This window comes from Chaetodon trifascialis, chromosome 14 (genome assembly GCF_039877785.1).
Source record: "Chaetodon trifascialis isolate fChaTrf1 chromosome 14, fChaTrf1.hap1, whole genome shotgun sequence".
Classification (NCBI taxonomy): Eukaryota; Metazoa; Chordata; class Actinopteri; order Chaetodontiformes; family Chaetodontidae; genus Chaetodon; species Chaetodon trifascialis.
The window spans coordinates 3,405,001-3,423,873 of record NC_092069.1 but is presented as its reverse complement, the minus strand read 5'-3'; the positions used below and the strand labels follow the sequence as shown (position 1 = coordinate 3,423,873).

The window sequence follows — 18,873 nt, the reverse complement described above, 5'->3', positions numbered from 1 at the left end:
AAAGAAACAAAGAAACATTTATTTCAAGATGCTCTTGATACAACACTGCATGAAAAAAAGAAAGTGAGTGTTCAACTGCTCATGCTCACGAGTGAATTATAAAAATAAGTCATCAAATCATTAATGTTGCTGAAAAAACTGTCTTTGTGTCTCTAACACAAAATCAAGGCAGAGAAACGCCTTCTCACTTTTTGATGACATGACATCTGCTCACTGGACTTCCTGCAGTCGGGGACTTAAATCAGCAACCACAATCTGTCCATCATTTCAACTGCAGCACCACCTGCAAGACACAGAGTTAGGGGTATGGATTTATTAAAAGCATGAAATCAGTGGAACAGGATGTCACAGTCAAATTACTTGCAGATGGTTTAAAGTTTGGGAATATGCTGCAAAAGGTGACCTGTGTTGTGAAGAACTGTACCAGCATACTCAGTTAACTTTTAACAAAATAACGCAATAGACACGTAATTTTGCTTTATCATTAGGTCGTAAATGTTGCACAATGTAATGGCTATAGTATAACGATAACATCAGCAATTAGAGAACATCAGCTTTAGTGGTTTCCCTACAGTCTAAGCGTCGCCTTCATGATGCAGTTTTGTCTGCCATTGGGCAAGATCTCCCAGGAAGTTGAAGGCTGTCCGGAGATTCAGTCCGGCTGGCACCGTTTCTGTCTGCTTTCATGTCTTCATTATAGACTAACTAATTTATGCTTTTTCGTTAGCAGAGACCAATATCAGAGCTAAAAGGTGAGAGAATATTGGACTTCCATTCAGTCTTCATTCATCATGAACTTTAATTTTTCTCTGTGTCTGCTGGATGGAAAATAAGGAACTGTTTGCCAACACCTGCATTTTGTCCCCATGAGGAGGGCGCATCACCACAATGTGACTGTAAACAGATTTCTGCCCCCACAACATAAAGAATACATGGCCACACACATACACATATTTAATGTGGGTCTACCTTATTAGCAGCCTCTAATGAACTGATGAGTGTGTTTAACTCCTCTCTGCTCATCTCCATGGTAACAGACTGGAGGGCTCCGTTCTCTCTCAAATCCAGACTGAGAGCGAGCAGAGGAGTGTGGAGAGATGAGATCTTATCACTGGACAGAGCTAACTGAAGCGAGAGAATGAGAGACAGGAACAGGAAACACAAAGGTGAAATTCAGACAGAGCAGCAGCAGCAGCAGCACAGGAGCAGCCTGTGGAAACAGTGTTGCACAATACCTGTGTTTACTGAGACAGTGAACTTTGGACGTTAGTATGCCTTTTCTTCCATGGGTAGCTGTCATAAAATGGTGTTGGCAACCAAAAAGGATTTCACAATTCAGCCAACTGAGTTTTCACCAATCACCAATTCACCAATCAGTGACAAGATGCATCCTGCAAATATTATTGTTAAATTAAGTGCCTCACTTACTAACTCTTTAAAATGGCCAGTGGCATTGATGTGACTTTATGGTTGAAAATACCAGACTTTTTGGTAACCTTACATCTAGTGCTGTCCTTAAGTCAAATGATCAACTTTGCAAAAATGATATCCCATGGTGCATCAGGCAGATTGCTTCTTGGAGCATGAATCTATTGAAATGATCAACCTCTGAGGAGGGGCAATATTGATGAAAGAAAAACTTTATCAGAGGGAAATTTTCTGGATTCATATGTTGGACTCTTTGCAACCAGGGAGCCTTACTGATGAGTTTTTATTAAAGCCATTCACAAAATATGGATTCTGGATGATCCTATCATCGATGACAGTTTGGTACTCAATATTTTTCAAGCGGTTGGAATGTGCATCATGTCATTTATATGTCATCATTATATGTGTTTGCTTTGAATTTGTGGCTGTATTTAGGCATTAAGTTCACGTTTACCCTTCTACAGTATGTTAGGCTTCTCTGGGTGAAGTCTTACATTTTGGTAGTCGTAACAATAATAATAAGCATTTTTTTCATAGAATGCTTTGCCATTTGTGTGTCTGCTGTGTCTCACACTCTGATAGAGAACCGTTTCACTAAAAGCTTAAAACTGGGTGTTTGCAGTGGAGACAAGTGTACAGGTACTTTCACTTCTTTTCATATAATGCTAATGTAGTTGAAACACTGAAATAAAGCCAATTAAACCCTGAAGAATGACGCATTAAGTCACCTTAAGCTGCCAGTCAAAGTCCTGCAGAGTAGCAGAGGAGATGGAGTTGGTTCTGTCCAGCAGAGCACGGCGGATCTCCTCTTGTCTGGCTCTCAGCACACTCAGCACAGCCTCTGCATGGCTGTTGCCAACACCCGACAGCCCAGCCAGCACCTGTACACCGACAAGCAGGAGGAGACCTGAGAAGGGTCCATGAGAGGATCCTCTAACTGCTCCTGACCACCACAGGCACCATGCTCCCAGCTTTATGACTACTGCTGAAAGTCAAAACACCTACTTCCTTCACACAGCCTGTGTGCTGTATGAAAAGATATCATATAGATGGATGTGAAAAAAACAGAGTATTTAACACCTTAGTTTAATAATAAAAGAAAAATCTGAGCACAATACAATTATCTAAATGATAATGTATCATAATCTCACATAATATAATCATCAAAAGGCTGCTCTCTTTTCATAACTGTTCAAAATGGCATCTAAAACTTATCGAAAACGGTCTGTCTCACCACGTCATCAGAGCTGTTGTTCCCCACCACCAGGCGGAAGAGGGCTGTCAGGGAGTTCAGCAGCTCCAGCCACTCCTCCAGGCTCCAGGTGGAGCTGTAATCCCCCCTGCATGGAGGCTCTCGCCCACACAGTCCATCCACCACCCTGTGACACAGCTACACACCAGACAATACTGAGGATCAGTGTTTGACATGTGGTGTTGTGACCAGATCTGCCAGATCTGAACTTTTTTGAATCTGGGCATTTTGTTGATTTTTTATTTATTTATGTTTTATTTTTTATAATTTTTATTATAGAAATTTTACACTAAAAGTAATTTTCGCTATTGGACTTTGAAGTAGACCCGCATCTGTTCCCCATATGAGAACATGGCTATGAAGTGTAACTGAATATATCTGAGTATAACTCATTCTGCAAGAGGCCATAAACGCCACAGGACAACACAGACACACAAGCAGGACACAAAGAAAGTGTGAGGCAGTACATGAAAGACAAGGTCATTGGGAAATGTTATGGAATTAGGTTCGGTTCAGATTTTTAGGTACATTTATTGTGTGTCATATAAAGACTAAAATGATTAATTCACCATTTAAATCGAGGAAGTAAACCGTTTTTGTTTTTGTCCACACATAGCATGTTTAATGCTATTCTTATTCCCAGATTTCAATGCATGTCAATGGCATTTACAGTAAATTAAACAATTACTGCTTTTTAAAAATGTTTTTATTGATTTTAATCAGAAACGAACTATTTTGCTGGTACACTCTAGACACCAAAGATATTATAAAAACTTTGGAATAAATGATCTGATGAACGCTCACATACACCATCTGCACTGTGCCAATATTTCTAATTATGTTAATAGTATTTAGTAATAGTATTTAGTAATATTAGTAATATTTTAAGGTATGTAGCTTGTTCGGAGCTAGTCTTTAATAGGGCAAACATTTGACCCGTTATTGTCACCAAGACCCTGGTGAGTAAGAAAAACCGATTCCGAAAGGTGGCATCTACCTCTAAATGACTGTATGTTCCATGTGCCGATAAACATATCGAGGAGCTCTCTGTAACAACTATAAACAGGTTCCATTAGATATTCAGAAAACTAAATTACTATCCTTATACGTGAATGCAACGCTCGGTACTTACTTTCAGACAATCTGTGACAGATAATCTCCTCAGTAAATCCACCATGTTTTCTTTTGGTTCCGCCTGCTGATCAGCTGATGTGAGTCACATGGTGGACTGAGCTGCGTTCACATGACTTGTAAAAATGAGCTTCAGTATCTCCACTAACATTTTACAATGCGCACACGTTAGTAGCTGGAAATGCTGTGCCATACATATTCGATATGTGTGTGTGTTTGTGTGTTTTGCCGTGAAACGACAGTGGTTGTCTAGGTTAGAGAATTAAATGGAGAAACACCGAACTCCATTTAAGGACCTACGAATTTAAGGTAACCTTGATGGTTGGCAAGGTGGCAATTGGCAGAGTGAACCAATTGTAAATGCCAGAAATGTTATTTTCTAAATTTATACAATTAATTAATTTGATGCCGAATGCAATACAAGGTCCAATAATGCCTATATTTGATTACCTTATTTTGAACTATGCACGCAGTATTGTTGATATGATGATAGTCTGAAATCCACCAATTTGTCGTTGGAATTCGGTTTGACGTCAGCGGGAAAACGGAAGGTCTCGCTGCGCTGCCGGGGGTGTTGCAGGGTGGTTGTTTGGGAGGTTCTATAGCCGCCTTACGGTGATCTGTAGAAACAGTGATGTGACCGAAGGGACTCGGTGGCTGTTGTTACTACAAGCCGTTGTTACTACTACTTCGGAAATAAACAGCAGGGTAAGTGATGTCTGTCACTGTGTATTGTGGATACTGTAAATGCAGCGCGGAGATGTGTTCATTCATTACAGTACTGATGAACAACATGCGGCGACAACAATGTACTGCCGACCTTTTGTATCAGCTGACACCTCTGAGGGCTGCTGTACGCCAGAGAAGAACCGAACAGACATTGCGCTCTGTTCTTTGTTGGTCGGTGCTTCAGACTGAAAGACAGTAATGTAGCGCACCTCTAATATGTTGTATTGGCTTCAACTATTGACATATAGCAGGAAGAGGGTTAAAGGCTCGTCAGACAATTTCAGTTAGAAACCCTAACTAGATAAGTTGAACCAACAGGCGTGGTGTACCAGGCTCTAGTGCAGACTCTATGGTGTAAGTTTAATGCTGTGGTTTTGAGTCTCCATATGTATAATCCATAATTGCTAAACATAAAGTCATAACTGGACAGAGATAGTCTGTAAAAGAGGTCACTGTCAGTAGACCATACAGGATGAGCAAGTTTCACATGTACTGCCAGAATGTTGACACAGCAAAGTCCAACATAAACATGCAACTTTTGGCTATATGAAAGCAAGTATGAAACTCAGTTGCTAGTTCATTTGGTTTACATATTGCTGAAACAAATGCAGTCTAATACAACGGTCCTGAAATAAATCCCACCTTCATGTAGTAACATGAGGTGTTGATTCAACTCTGTGCTCACCTTGGAGGCTGTAGTTTGTGCTCCTGCTCAACTTCATTGTTTTATACTAAGAGGGGTTTGTATTATTTAGTCTGCACTTACTGATATAAACAGAGGGGGTAAAATATTCAACAGCTTCAACAAAAAACTTAACGTTCGAACCATAATGAAGGTAGGATGTATGGCAGAGTTGCTGTAGACTGTATTAGTTTTAATTAGGTGGACCTAATTAGCAGGCAACTGTGTATAGATAAATTAGCCTGAAAATCATACTATTAGTGATGAGCTATTACTAAGCTAGTTCATTTCATTCATGGTTTCAGTGCAAAGTGGAAGCAGCTACCAACACCCACTGTGATCCAATCACTCAAACCTGCCCAGGTGGTCTAAGCTGCATTTGACTCCATTTCTTTGTGATGCCTCCCAGGCAAGGACTTAAAAGGAACATGCCTTATTGATGGTTGTGTTGGTGACTGCCCGCCTGCGAAAAAGTTCTTTTTTCGTCTTGTCCTGTGCTCAAGTCACAGAAGACTTTTACCTGCTGATCTCAACAATTGGAAAAGCCTGTATACGTATAGTTCTTGGAAGATTTTTGTTTTCCTAGCTAACTGTTGGCAGTGGGGAACCAAATCTAGCTACATGTAATAACTGTGCCCTTTAGCAGAAGTGACATAGGCAGGAACAGCAAATCTGAACATAAGTGGTCAGGCTGGACACCTTGGAGACGCATGATAGACTTCAACCTCATCCAGCACCTTTAGGATGAACTGGAGCACCAATTGTGAACCAGGCTTTATCACCTCATATCAGTTTTGGATCTCGCTAATGTTTTGTGGCTGAATAGCAGTAAATCCCTGCAGCCAAGTTCAGCATCTGGTGGAAAGCCTGAAACCAGAAGAGTAGAGGTGTGATGCTAATTACAGTTACATGATCTGACCAGTCATATGAACAAAATATCATATCATATCATTGAGTCAGTATCTCTCAAATTTGAATTCTTTTGACCTTCATGGATCCTTTGGGGGTCTCCAGCAACAATATGTATTAAGTCATTACAACATAAATCACTCAAAATAGTGTAATTATTCCAGTTATTTTTAGGTTTTAACTATCAACATATTATTGGTACACTTCAGTGGAGAAGAACAAAGGTTCAGAATAAGTGGAGATCATGTAAGCTGATTGATTTCAGTGGTCTTCATGTTCCTAGAGTTTCTGTGAACACTTTCAACAGCCTGCCACCTTATGCCTAATAACAGTTGATTAAATAAAATGGTAATACTTGCAGAGCTGCACATAAGAAGTGCTGGCTTTTTTATGACAGCGTGTAGTCAACCCCTTTGTTCTTCTGTTTAAGCTCAAATGTTAGTTTCACTTCTTCAAAAGTAGATATTTTTAGGAAGTGTAGGATTTACTGTAATGAAGGATGCCATGCACAGGAAAGCCTGGGACTTTATGAAGTTCACTTCCCCTACAGCAGTGATTGTCAACCAGCAGGCCACATCTGACCCACCAAAGCTTCCCGTTCGGCCCGCACTAATATGAATGAATACAAAAAGTGCATGCATTCAACATTACTCGCTAGAGGAAGAGGCCCAGTCCATCTTGAGAGTGATTGATGATTAGCTTGGTTTGCCATATGCTGGCAACGAGCCAAAACATCTGTGATTCTAAATTCACTCATTCTACAGATGTGGATTATTCTCCAACTCCAGCTTCTCTCCTCTGTGGACCCTTCATCAAACCACCCGACTTCCAGGCTGGGTTGAGCCAGGCTGTGGCTCATTAGGTAGAGTGGTCATCCACTTATCAGAAGGTTGGTGGTTTGATCACTTGCCTTGGCTGTCTATATGTCAAAGTAGCCTTAGGCAAGATACCGGCCTAGAGTGTACGCATTTGGTCAGTAAAATCTGGGCCATTTTGAGGTTTTAAAAATATTTGAAATTACATCCTGGTGTTAATACATGATTTTAGGTCTTGAAGGTTAAATATTCAAACATCCAGGTAGAGCACATTTGATCCCAGCTATTTTCAGAAGGAAGGTGCAAACATAATGTGATATTGTTTGGACAAGAATGCAGAGAATTACATTCACCATCATGGGTTTTCAAATAGTTCACAAGAAGCCATCATCAACTCCTATATTTATGCTGCTACAGGCTTCTTTCCTGTGTTTACCATGATATTATAAGAGAAGACACTACATTCCCAAATTTCCGCCATGGGGGATTAATAAAGTGTTATCTTATGTTCATTAGCTTTAGTTAGTGTTAGTCATTCTCTCACCCATGTGCTGAGAATGATGGTGAGCAGGTTAGGCATGTCACAGAGCTCTGTCAGAGTGCTTCCTGTTGTTGCTTAAGGAGGGGGGCTTCTGATTAAAGTTGAGAAGGAGGAGACCACACAAGACACTAGATTACATTTTTGGTTTTGCATGAATTTGAAAGTTGTTGTAAGTTTTTTTTTTTTTTTTTTTTTTTTTTTTAAATTACTGTGATTCCCTAAATTTCCCTCTATTTACTGGGGATCCCCCTGTATCTTCTTGTTAAATCTTCCCTTCCCAGGCTAACAGGTAAAATAAAACCAACAGAAAAGTGAGGAAGATGTCACTCACACACATTTTGTACATGCCCTCACTATCCTGAGAAGAGGTTTAATTAGTTGAGTGTATGTACCTTTGGGGGTGGACTAGTGGTGTGTAGGAGGTTTGAAAAAATACTTCTGCACTTCTACACAATGTTTTCAGGCACCCTCCAGTATCTTGACCCAGATTTAAGACTGCACTGAACTCTTTTCATATTAACAATGTATGAAATGACTATGTGTAATGTGAAAGGTGTCACTCATAGTGATTAGCCCAAAGACAATTATCACAAACTCTGCACTTCACTTCAGCTCTATTCCCTCAGCTATTCAGCCTCTTTAGCTAATTCTTTTTATTGTTACCGACTTGGTTTCCAGTACCAGGCAAGTATTTTCAGAGAAAAAGCTCACTTTTTACTACCTCCCCAACACCAAACAACAGGCAGACACAGACAGAGCTTGTGAATGTAGTGGAGCATTGAACAGCTAATGTTAATGTAAAGTTGTTTGAGACTGTCACCAAACCAGAACTAAAATGAGAACATGCATTCATCAGATGGACACAAACACCATTCTGAATGAATGCTAATATTATTGTGTGTGTGCAGGATGTGTAATAAGCAACCATTAGCTATAGGAGCTTAGGATGAACTTAAAGTCAGTTTTGTGTTTAAAGCTTGTTCCAGAGTCCCAAAGTGGCCAAAAAAAAAAAAATCTATTGAGGCAAATCAGAATGTTTTGTAGGTTTGGGGTGGCTGTGGCTCAGGAGGCAGAGCAGCTGTCCAATCCCTGGCCTTGGCAATCCACATGCCAAAGTATCCTTGGGCAAGATACTGAACCCCAAAATTGCCCCTGATACTGTGCCATCAGTGTGGTGTGAGTGTGTTTGAATGGATAACGCTCGTAATGAGCACGTGGCTTAGTTGTAAAGGTGCTTTGAGTGGTTGTCAGACTAGAAAATACAGATACAGTCCATGCAGTTTTGCAGTGAAGGACACCCCATTAGAAATGGAAGAGTTGAAGAGGTTCTATATCCAAGAAATCTTCTAAAACATTACACAGGTGTTCTGTTTGGTTCTCTCTGTGTAGCTTCTGTTAATGTCTGGCTTTGTTTTTTTTAACTGTATAAATTTCTGATATGCATCTTGCAACTGTCAACTGCTATCATAGTGCTTTAAACACAACAAAGAGCATCATGAAACATTTTTGTGAGACTTCTGGACACTTGTGTAAATTTAAGTTTGGTTGTCATGAATAGGCGACTAAATGCACAAATTAACCAACATGCAGTGTAGCTGCTTTGATCTCTGTGTAATGTTAGACTGCTCATTAGAATGAAGCATTGTTAGGTCAGGTGTCTCTCTGTCAGCTCAGCTGCTGCAGACTGTGTGTTACTCACATGTCCTGCATGTCTGCCTGATGGCCTGAACAAAAAGATGTCAGCATGTGTGTGTTCACAAAAGCTTCCTGCCAGAAGACAGGAGCCCTGCTGCATCTTGTGCTCAAACATTCACCTGTAGCTGCTAGGGCTGGGCGATATGGCTGAAAACTCTATTGCGATATAAATGTTTTATATTGGTCGATATCGATAATTATTGATATTTTTTATGACCTATAAGGACCCGGAGAAAAATACATTCAATTGAAACATTTTTATTTTAAATTGAACCTTCCTCTGACTATAATCCCCTCAGCTATCGAGGCAGAAAGGAAATGTCAACACAACCATGGAAAACACTCAAATAATACATGTAAGTGTAAAAATGTAAACAGAGAGAAACCTGAGAACTTTTTTCTGCAGGTTTAGTGCAGGAAGTTCACGAGCTGATTCACCTTCTGCTGAATAAAATGTTTTCAGATATGTGCAGTGTTTTGTAAACATAGCAGAAACTGAGGTAGACTTGACATCTGTAACATACAAACAAACAAACATGATAGACAGTACAGTAACACTGACTGAACTATAAAACCAGCCTAGACATATGAACAACTTTAGTCACTCTTCTTACTCTAAACATACATGAACTATTCAATTATATTTTTATTGCAAGTGTGTTGAAAAAAAAAAAGTACGTGTAAGAGATGTTTATAACCTGGCTTCTCCACAGTGCTCAGTGAAGCATGTCTTTAGCTATATGATATGCCGCTGCCTCCGTTATGTTTTTGTGCCTTTTAGATGATTTGTCATCAGGCACTGAAGCAGATACCTCTGCATGGTGGTCAGCTGCTTGTGCGGTGGGGCTGCGGTTGGCGGACGTTGGTGAATACGGCTGCGCTCCAAAGAGTGAGCGCGGCTAAGGTGGTTAAATAAGTTTGTGGTGTTACCGTTCTTGGTGGGGACGACGGTCTTGCATAAGTTACAGACCACATTGGTCTGACTACGGTCTGACTTATAAAATCCAAAAAACTCCATACTGGCGAGTTGACTTTCACTGTTTTATCGACAATTTCTTCGCTCGCTGCAGCGCTTTCTATTTCTCATCTCACTCCTCACGGAGCATCAAACACGAGACAACGAGATGGCGCAACCGAACTTGATACTGTTACATGATTGGTGTGTTAGCGTGTCTCTCACTGATTAGCGATTACTCCCTACGTTGCTCGGTTACCTGAGAGCGAGTGCCTTTGTTCATGCAACCAACCTCGCTTCGCAGCTTCAGGTTTCTTCCGACGAAGAAAAAAAAATTATCGAATGTTTTATTGATATTGCTTGATGACGTGTCTGTCGCGAGACATATTGCTATCGTTTTATCGTCCAGCCCTAGTAGCTGCTTCATATTGCATGTGCAATCCGTTGTTATTTCATGTTGTAAAGAAGGTATGGTTACACTGACATGGACAGTCAGTTGGTCGTTAAAAAGATGTGACTTCGAACCACTGGTGTAATGAATCGCTGGAAGTATTTCATCACAGCTTCTTTCACACTTTTGGTGCAACATTGCGAACAGTTTTGCATGCTGCAGTGCAGTGCAGTTTGTTGATGCTGTCACGTTGGCCTTTATTTCACTTAATTCCACTTGGTTCCTTTTCGCTAGCTGTAAAAGAGTAGGCTACCAGTTTGTGTGGATGTGAAGCGCGAAACGCCGAAATTGATGCGAACAAGATTTTGAATGGAAAGTTTAGTTTCAAAAAGTTGCCAGATGGGTCGACTGACAAGACCAAAGTTATCTGTGTGTATTGTTGGTGTGAACTGAATTATCACCGCAGCACATCCAGTCTACCATTTGATGGCCAAACACACGGCGAATGCGAATTCTCCGCTGCCTCCTTGTCAAAACCAGGCGACAATGGATGGCTTTCGACAGAGGCATATGGATACTGCACCTAAGAACAAGCTTACTGCAGCCATAGCCAAGTAATGTTCATTCTTTCTGGAGAGAAGTAAGAGGCTGGGATGATAAGCCTCTGGTGAATAAAAGAAGAGCATCATAGTCTGACTGCTTGTATGTTCAAAGTGATGTGATCTTTGTAACTTTATTTTGGATCACCCTGTTTTGATCCCTTAGAAAGGGTTTTGAAGGGTCTTTTTTGTAAGCAAATATTTTTTTTTTGTCATCTGCTTATTGACAGTGTTAAATTGTGAAATTTTGCTTCAAATGTGAATGACTGCTCAAAGTGAGAATGTTAGTGTGAAATATAACACTACACATTGCTTTCAATAAAAAACATTTGTACAAAGAAAGCCTATCCACTTTTCCATGTTGTTAAGAGTATTAAAATGATAATTAATGGGACATTTAGAATAGATAAAAATGTGTGATTAATTTGCAATTAATCGCAAGTTAACTATGACATTCATGAGATTAATTGCGATTAAATATTTTAATCCATTGACAGCACTATTTTATAGATATATCTTTGTGGTGTTCTGCTTTCACCACTTCTATCATTTTTATCTCTTAACCTATTGCTTCATAGTTGTAATAATTATTTGTTTAACTTCACACACACACACACACACACACACACACACACACACACACACACACACACACACACACACACACACACACACACAGATGAATACAGACTTGTACTAACATTACATATTTAGTTGCTTTTTTTTCACATTTATCCACAGTATCTAATACCTCTTCAACTACTCCTACAGTTTGTTGTCATTAGCCTTAGTATTATGTTGTCTTGGGGATGTAATGTGAAGTGTCTGATGCATCTATTGTGTCAGAGTACATGTGTTCACTTGTTTTGTCTGTCTATGCTTACCTATTGTGTATAACCAATGAAAAAAAAAGAAGACGTTTATGAATAAACACCCATTCAGTTTTGTGAGGACTTTGAATTGAGGTTCTCTTTCTAGAAGCTATTGTGCCATTCACTCTGTTACTTAAAAGATAAAGGATAATCATGCAGTGGCTTCAATATAGGGAATTAATAGGGTTTGGCAGATAATGACAATAATCCACCGCTGAAAATAGTCCCCAAAATGTACACTTTTTATATGTTGGCCTTTTAAAAATATTAAACCACTAACAGATGTGGAATCAGAATTATCGACGACAGGCTGACACATTTGTGGTTTGGGTCTTTTCATGGGATTTGTTGACAATTAGAAACATATAGAATAACACCACACTGATGCTTGAACCGAGCAGACAGCGTGGATAAGAACAAATAGAGACAAATGGTTTTGTGGTGTTCTCTCTGCAGGATGAAGACATTGTGAATTCTGTCTGCTGCCTAGATGGAGCAGCTCCACTGGGTGCAGCATCGCTGTCGACAGTTGCTGGAAGGAAACTCGGGGCAAGGCTGGTACTCTGCCCCTGATGGCCTGCCCAACAAAAGCTCCCCACACAGAGTCAGTGGGAAGCGGAGAACAGTATTTGCCCGCCATGGGCCCCACCAACAGGAGTTTGAAGCTGTCTCCAAAAGCTATAAGGGCAATGCCATCCACACTACAAAGTACAGCTTGTTGACTTTCATCCCCATGAACCTGTTCCAGCAGTTCCACAGGTCAGATCTTTACTTTACTAAAACAAAACTAATAATGAATAACTAAAAAATGTATTTATTTATTAAAAAAAATTATATTTTTGCTTGAGAGCTGGTTGGTTACAATGAAATATAATAATTGTCCATTATGCATGAAATCCACTCATTGAGAAAGGTTATTTAAAATGAAATATTTTAGTTTTGTATTAATGAATCATGCAGTACCAATGTTTCTGCAAGATTTATCCAATTTAAGATGCACAAACTTATTTTCCAAAGACCACAGTGTTGTACTGTTTGAATGTGTTTCTCCAGGCAGCTGTTTGGTTTCCACTGTGATTGTTCTCTTATACCAAACGTTTCAAGATGCTGTAAATGAAAATGATTCAGGGAAACCTGTTTATCCAAACGCAAGCAAAATTGCTCGTGTGTCTGTTTTCGTTGGAAGAATTCATTGCACATTGGTTTAGTTTTGGTCTCTTAAATGGGCAAGAACTGATGATAAGAACCTTATATAGATTGTGTTGTTTGGGTGGAAAGTTCAGCTCATTAATCTTCAGTTTCTGGAAAGTCACACCTTTCATGGCCTTCTATTCAATAGTTTTTGAGATATTTCAGTCTAAGCCTGAGCGGTGGGTATTACACCATTTGAAATGGTCTGATACTAGTTGCACATCCACAACCTGGTTTGCACATGCTGATTTGCGGCTCTGGGCCTTCCTTCCTCTGCAGGGTTGCCAACCTCTACTTCCTGTTCCTCGCCTTACTGAACTGGGTGCCTGCTATTGAAGCCTTTCAGAAGGAAATTACCATGATACCTTTGCTGGTGGTTCTTGCTGTTATTGCCATCAAAGATGCCCTGGAAGACTACAGACGCTACTTGTTCGACAAGACCGTCAACAACAATGTAGTGGCAGTGTTCTGTGGGTGAGTAAACCTTTATGCATGTCTATGATGGGATGGGATATACACTGATATGAAAGAATATCCAAATGATGGTATAAATTATATGCAAATGTAGAATCTGCAATGTGACATTAAGCATGGTGACATCAAGCAAGGCTTCACTACATGTATGATATGACATTTGCAAACAAACTGTACTGACAGACAATGGTTTTAAGTGTTCCTGAGCCCATGCAGTAATATCCTTTATACAATCATGTGTTCACAAAGTGGTGAACCTCGCTCCATCCTTACCTGTGAATGACTGAACCTTTTGAGGATGCCCCACATCCAAACATGATAAATACTAGATGCTGGACAAATATACATGTGAAAAATGGAAAAGAAGAGTCTTCAAACTAGATAATTATTGCATAAAAGTCTATTCCTATACCACCATGTGATGTTTCAGACACAAGCCCTTCTTCAGATGTTGTTTCCAGTCTTAAGTCGGATGAGTACAGCACACCTGCGTAAGAGTTATTATAGGGAATACGGAAGTAGTGACGCCGAAATCGCATTAGCGAGGCGCATTAACGAGGCGCCATTTTTTATAAAACCTTTTAACTCAGTGGGATCTAACTCACCTCCTGCCTGTGGTGGTTCTGCGTTCCGGGGTGACGAATCCCCGGCACAGGCGGCAGCATGATGGCGGTCTGTGAGTCCTGTCTCCCCACCCTCTCAAAACTGAGGGACAGCGTCTCTAGCCTGAAGGCTGACCTCAAGGAGAGGGACAAAATCCTCATGGATTTCTCCACCGTCGCCTTGACCCAGTCAAAACTCATCGCCCACATGAGGGCATCCGGCGCTGGTAACCGGAGCATGATGGCCGCGAACAACACCACCCTGCCGTGGACCGGCTCCATTACCACCGGATCTCCGGCACCAGCACTCGCCGAGCTCTGCTGGCTCCACCAGGGCGCCAAGCCCAAGCCATCAGCACCCTCCACCTCCTGTCTTCGCCCCCCGGAGTGGCAGTGCTCCATCAGGGAGGATGGAGCGGCGGCTCCAGCACCGGTGAGCTCAACGCCACTCAAGCCAAGGGAATCCTGGTCAGCGGTGACCAGAGGCGCCGGGGCCCGTCCATCTCCCCCTCCTCCGCCTCCGGATCTACCACTGGAGAACAGGTATGACATCCTGAGCCTGCAGGATTTCCCTCCCAAGGTAGCGTGTTCCAGCTCGCCTCCGGGACCTGTCCACCCAGCTGGTCGTGGCCCTCCCCAGCCCAGGAGCCGGGATCCGCGTGTCCAGCCTGGCCCCTCTTCTCCATCTCGGCCAGGAGCAACCGCGGGCCGGCGCCACCAACCCCAGGTCTCGCCCTGCCAGCGACGCACCTCCAGGCAGCCCGTGGAGCAGTGCACCCCCTGCTGGTCGTCGGGACCTCGATGGTCAGACATGTGACGGTGCATGGAGGCCAGACCTTCTGCCGCCCCGGAGCCCGCGTCAAGGAGGTTGAGTCCTCCACCCTCCAGCTGTGTGCTCACCACAGCTCAGCCTCCACGCTGGTCCTGGAGGCCGGCATCAACGATCTCAGAGACCAGCAATCCGAGATCCTCAAGCGGGATTTCAGGTCCATGGTGGACCGCATGCTGGACACGGGGAAGCGACTGGTTATTTCCGGCCCGCTTCCCCCGCTGCGCTATGGTGACGTCACCACCAGTAGCCTCCGCCAGCTGCACCTGTGGCTGAAGGGATACTGCCTTGGAAAAAGTATTCCATATGTGGACAATTTTATTTATTTATTTTTTTTACTTTTTTAAACAGACCCCACCTTTTCAGACCAGACGGCTTACACCCAAACCAGGAGGGATCACGGCTTTTATCAGTCAACATTGACTTGACAGTCCGGTCCTGCACCACAATCACCTCCTGACTCACTACACCCATACACACGCCCTCTGCACCTCACCCACACTCACCTTCACCCACCCCCTCCTACATCATACACGCCCCTCCCTCAGTGACCCCAGTGGCACAGGACAATATTTACACAATCAAAACCATAATTTCACACAGACAAACGAGACCCAGGACTACTTTTAGATCAAACTGTGTTTTTAACATTCCACTGGAAAGACGTGATGAGCGCACGTTCAGCACAGATGTTAAAATGGCTGTGCTGAACGTGCGCTCTCTTTTAAACAAATCTTTTATTATAAATGACATAATTTTAGATAATAACCTGGACAGCATTCTCCTTACGGAGACATGGCTTGGCACTGACGCACCTGTTGTTCTCACCGAGGCTTCCCCACCCAATTTTAACTTTTTATTTTCAACTAGGGGGTGCAAAAGAGGGGGCGGTACTGCTTCAATCACAAAAACCAACATGCACATGAACGAAGTCAATTTTAACAGCTACTCATCATTTGAATACCATGCCTTTGTTTTTAGCAGCCCACCGATCCTCTGTATAACTGTCTACCGACCACCCCAGTATTCTACTTCTTTTATTAGTGAGTTTTCATACCTCTTTTAACAGAATTTTAATAGCCGGTGATTTTAATTTACACGTCAACTTTTCCTCAGACTTAATGTCCAGAGAATTTTTAAACCTTTTACACTGCCTTGATTTTAAGCAACATGTCATGCAGCCGATCCACAGCAGGGGGCGCACCTTGGACCTCGTTATATCTTATGGTCTGTCGGTTGGTGCGCCCTCTGTTGTGGACCTGGCTGTGTCTGAGCACTTTTGTGTGTTTTTTACAATCACCAGTTTTAATCAGTGGGAGGCTGTGAGAACAGTGAGGAAACGCTACCTAACTTCTGAAGTGGCTGGAAATTTTATCCAGATCTTACAGAGCACTCCTGCCGAAATTTTACCAGCACCCTGCGATTTTATCACTGACAACTTTAACAATAAAATAAAGTCAACACTGGACTCAGTGGCTCCACTTTTTATCAAAACAATCAAAACAAGACCCACACCTCCGTGGAGAACTGAGGAAATTAAAAAACTCAAAAGGGAATGCAGGAGTGCTGAAAGGAGATGGAGGAAATCAAAGTTGACAGTTCACTATGAAATACTACGTCAACACCTCAAAATCTACAATAACACAGTCAAACAAGCAAGAATCTCCCACTTCCAAAACCTAATCCATGACCATAAAAATAATCCCAAATTCTTATTCTCCACAATTGATCTTTTAACAGACAAAAATTTTAAAAGATCCTCCAAGACACCAGATAACGCCCTTTGTGAGGATTTTGCAGACCACTTCAGAAGAAAAATCAATGACATAAGATCCAGTCTTTTATCTCAACAGCTTTTATCACCTGGATCATTGCTTGGACCTGTGGAAACACTGGAGAGTTTTGCCCTGGTTGATGCGAGGACACTTAGTCGAGTTTTCTCCCAGGTAAAGCCCACAACCTGCCTTTTAGACCCAATTCCCACACCGTTTTTTAAAACACTCTATGGGTTCTTTTAGGAACAGCTGCTGTATTTGGTCAATTGCTCTCTCCAGACGGGTGTCTTCCCCACCTCCTTTAAAACGGCGGTGGTGAAGCCCCTTCTGAAGAAGAGTGATTTAGACCCCAATGTTTTAAATAACTACCGGCCTGTATCCAACCTACCATTTTTAAGTAAAATTTTAGAAAAACTTGTTTTTAATCAAGTAAATGAATTTTTAAATTCGAAACATATTTTAGAGACTCATCAGTCTGGTTTTAGGATGAACCACAGTACAGAGACAGCACTTTTAAAGACTTGAAACAACATCAGGTGTAATTTAGATAATCATAAACTCACAGTCTTGGTTCTACTGGATCTAACCGCCGCCTTCGATACAGTAGACCATCACATTTTATTAAATAGACTGAGGAACCTGGTCGGCCTCCCTGGTACGGTTTTTAACTGGTTCACGTCCTACCTCACTGATCGAAGTTTCTTTGTAAGTATGGATACATGCTCCTCAGGAACCCATAAGATAAAGTGTGGGGTTCCCCAAGGGTCAATTTTAGGTCCAACTCTTTTTAATCTTTACATGCTGCCCCTTGGGGATGTCATCAGGAGGCACGGCATCAGCTTCCATAGTTATGCTGATGATACGCAACTGTACATTGCCGTGTCTCCTGATGACACAGGGCCAATTGATGCCCTTTTTAACTATATTTTAGACATCAAGTCATGGATGGCAGCAAACTTCCTACAGCTCAACCGGGACAAAACAGAGGTTTTAGTCACTGGTCCTGAAGGCCAGAGAGAGAAACTTTTACCAAAACTAAAAGATCTTAAACCAACACATTCTGTAAAAAGTCTGGGTGTGATTTTTGACTCTGAGCTCACTTTTATTCCACACATCAAAAACATAACAAAGATAGGTTTTTACCATCTCAAGAATATAGCCAGAGTCCGCCCGTTCCTCTCTCAGGCCAGTACGGAGGTGCTGATGCATGCTTTTATCTCTTGTCGTTTAGTTTATTGTAATGCCCTGCTCTCTGGTCTTCCCAAAAAGAGCATGCATAACTTACAATTATTACAAAACTCAGCCGCACGAGTGCTGACGAGGACCAGAGGGCGGGAGCACATTACACCTGTTTTAAAATCGCTGCATTGGCTCCCCGTGCGCTTCAGGATCGATTTTAGGTTCTTTTACTAGTTTTTAAGTGTCTTAACGATCTTGGGCCTTCTTATTTATCTGCATTACTTTTACCCTATCAACCCTCGCGGACCCTGAGGTCCTCCGGTGCTGGCCTTTTAACAATACCACAAGATAGAACTAGAACACACGGGGAGGTGGCATTCAGTTATTATGGCCCCGATTGTGGAACAGCCTCCCAGAGAGCCTCAGGGCCGCAGAGAATGTTGATGTTTTTAAAAAGAGGCTCAAGACCCATCTTTTTAATCAGGCTTTTAACTGACTCATTTAACTATTTATAATTTCTTAAATTGACTTCTATTCTTACATTTTTTATTATTATTTTATATAAATTTTTATTTTTTATTTTTATTTTTTATTGTGTTATTTCAATGTTTTATTTCAATTGTTTTAGTCATTATTTATGGTCTATTTCATACATTCTATTGTTTTATCCTCAGTTTTAGCTTCTATACCTTTTATCTTATTTTACTGTTCTAACCCCTCGATTTTCCAGTGTTTCCTCCTGGGGGCCTACCACACCGGGAATTGATTCTGGTTCACCGATGGGGGTGCTGTTCCATGGATGGCCCTGGCCCGGGTAGCTAGAG

General features: G+C 41.6%; 2 protein-coding genes across 4 annotated transcripts in view; one reads left to right on the top strand and one right to left on the bottom strand.

Annotated features, from left to right (window-relative positions):
* commd8 (COMM domain containing 8) lies at positions 1-4,367 on the bottom strand. The gene is made up of 5 exons (XM_070978879.1): positions 3,813-4,367; positions 2,663-2,818; positions 2,157-2,309; positions 970-1,125; positions 1-283 (listed from the first exon to the last, which is right to left on the bottom strand). Exons 1-5 carry the CDS (start codon positions 3,855-3,857, stop codon positions 263-265), a joined length of 531 nt encoding a protein of 176 aa, XP_070834980.1. The 5' UTR covers positions 3,858-4,367; the 3' UTR covers positions 1-262.
* The window catches only part of atp10d (ATPase phospholipid transporting 10D), a 58,794-nt gene continuing 43,880 nt past the window's right edge, over positions 3,960-18,873 (top strand). The window contains exons 1-3 of one of the 3 annotated variants that reach the window (XM_070978863.1): positions 3,960-4,017; positions 12,456-12,758; positions 13,470-13,664. In XM_070978863.1, the coding sequence (XP_070834964.1) occupies positions 12,490-12,758; positions 13,470-13,664 (464 nt within the window). In that variant the 5' untranslated portion in view covers positions 3,960-4,017; positions 12,456-12,489. Of the gene's footprint in view, positions 4,018-4,041; positions 4,121-4,378; positions 4,520-12,455; positions 12,759-13,469; positions 13,665-18,873 lie in introns of those variants that run through there. The other 2 variants (XM_070978862.1, XM_070978861.1) reach the window with 2 other exon arrangements.

What these genes read in the sequence shown, in the direction of transcription:
- commd8 (XM_070978879.1), bottom strand. Translation starts at nt 3,857, where the DNA reads ATGGTGGATTTACTGAGGAGATTATCTGTCACAGATTGTCTGAAA. An exon ending in CTGTCACAGATTGTCTGAAA is followed by an intron (nt 2,819 to 3,812) that starts GTAAGTACCGAG and finishes TCTGGTGTGTAG; the next exon opens with CTGTGTCACAGGGTGGTGGA. An exon ending in ACTTTGACTGGCAGCTTAAG is followed by an intron (nt 1,126 to 2,156) that starts GTGACTTAATGC and finishes CTCTCGCTTCAG; the next exon opens with TTAGCTCTGTCCAGTGATAA.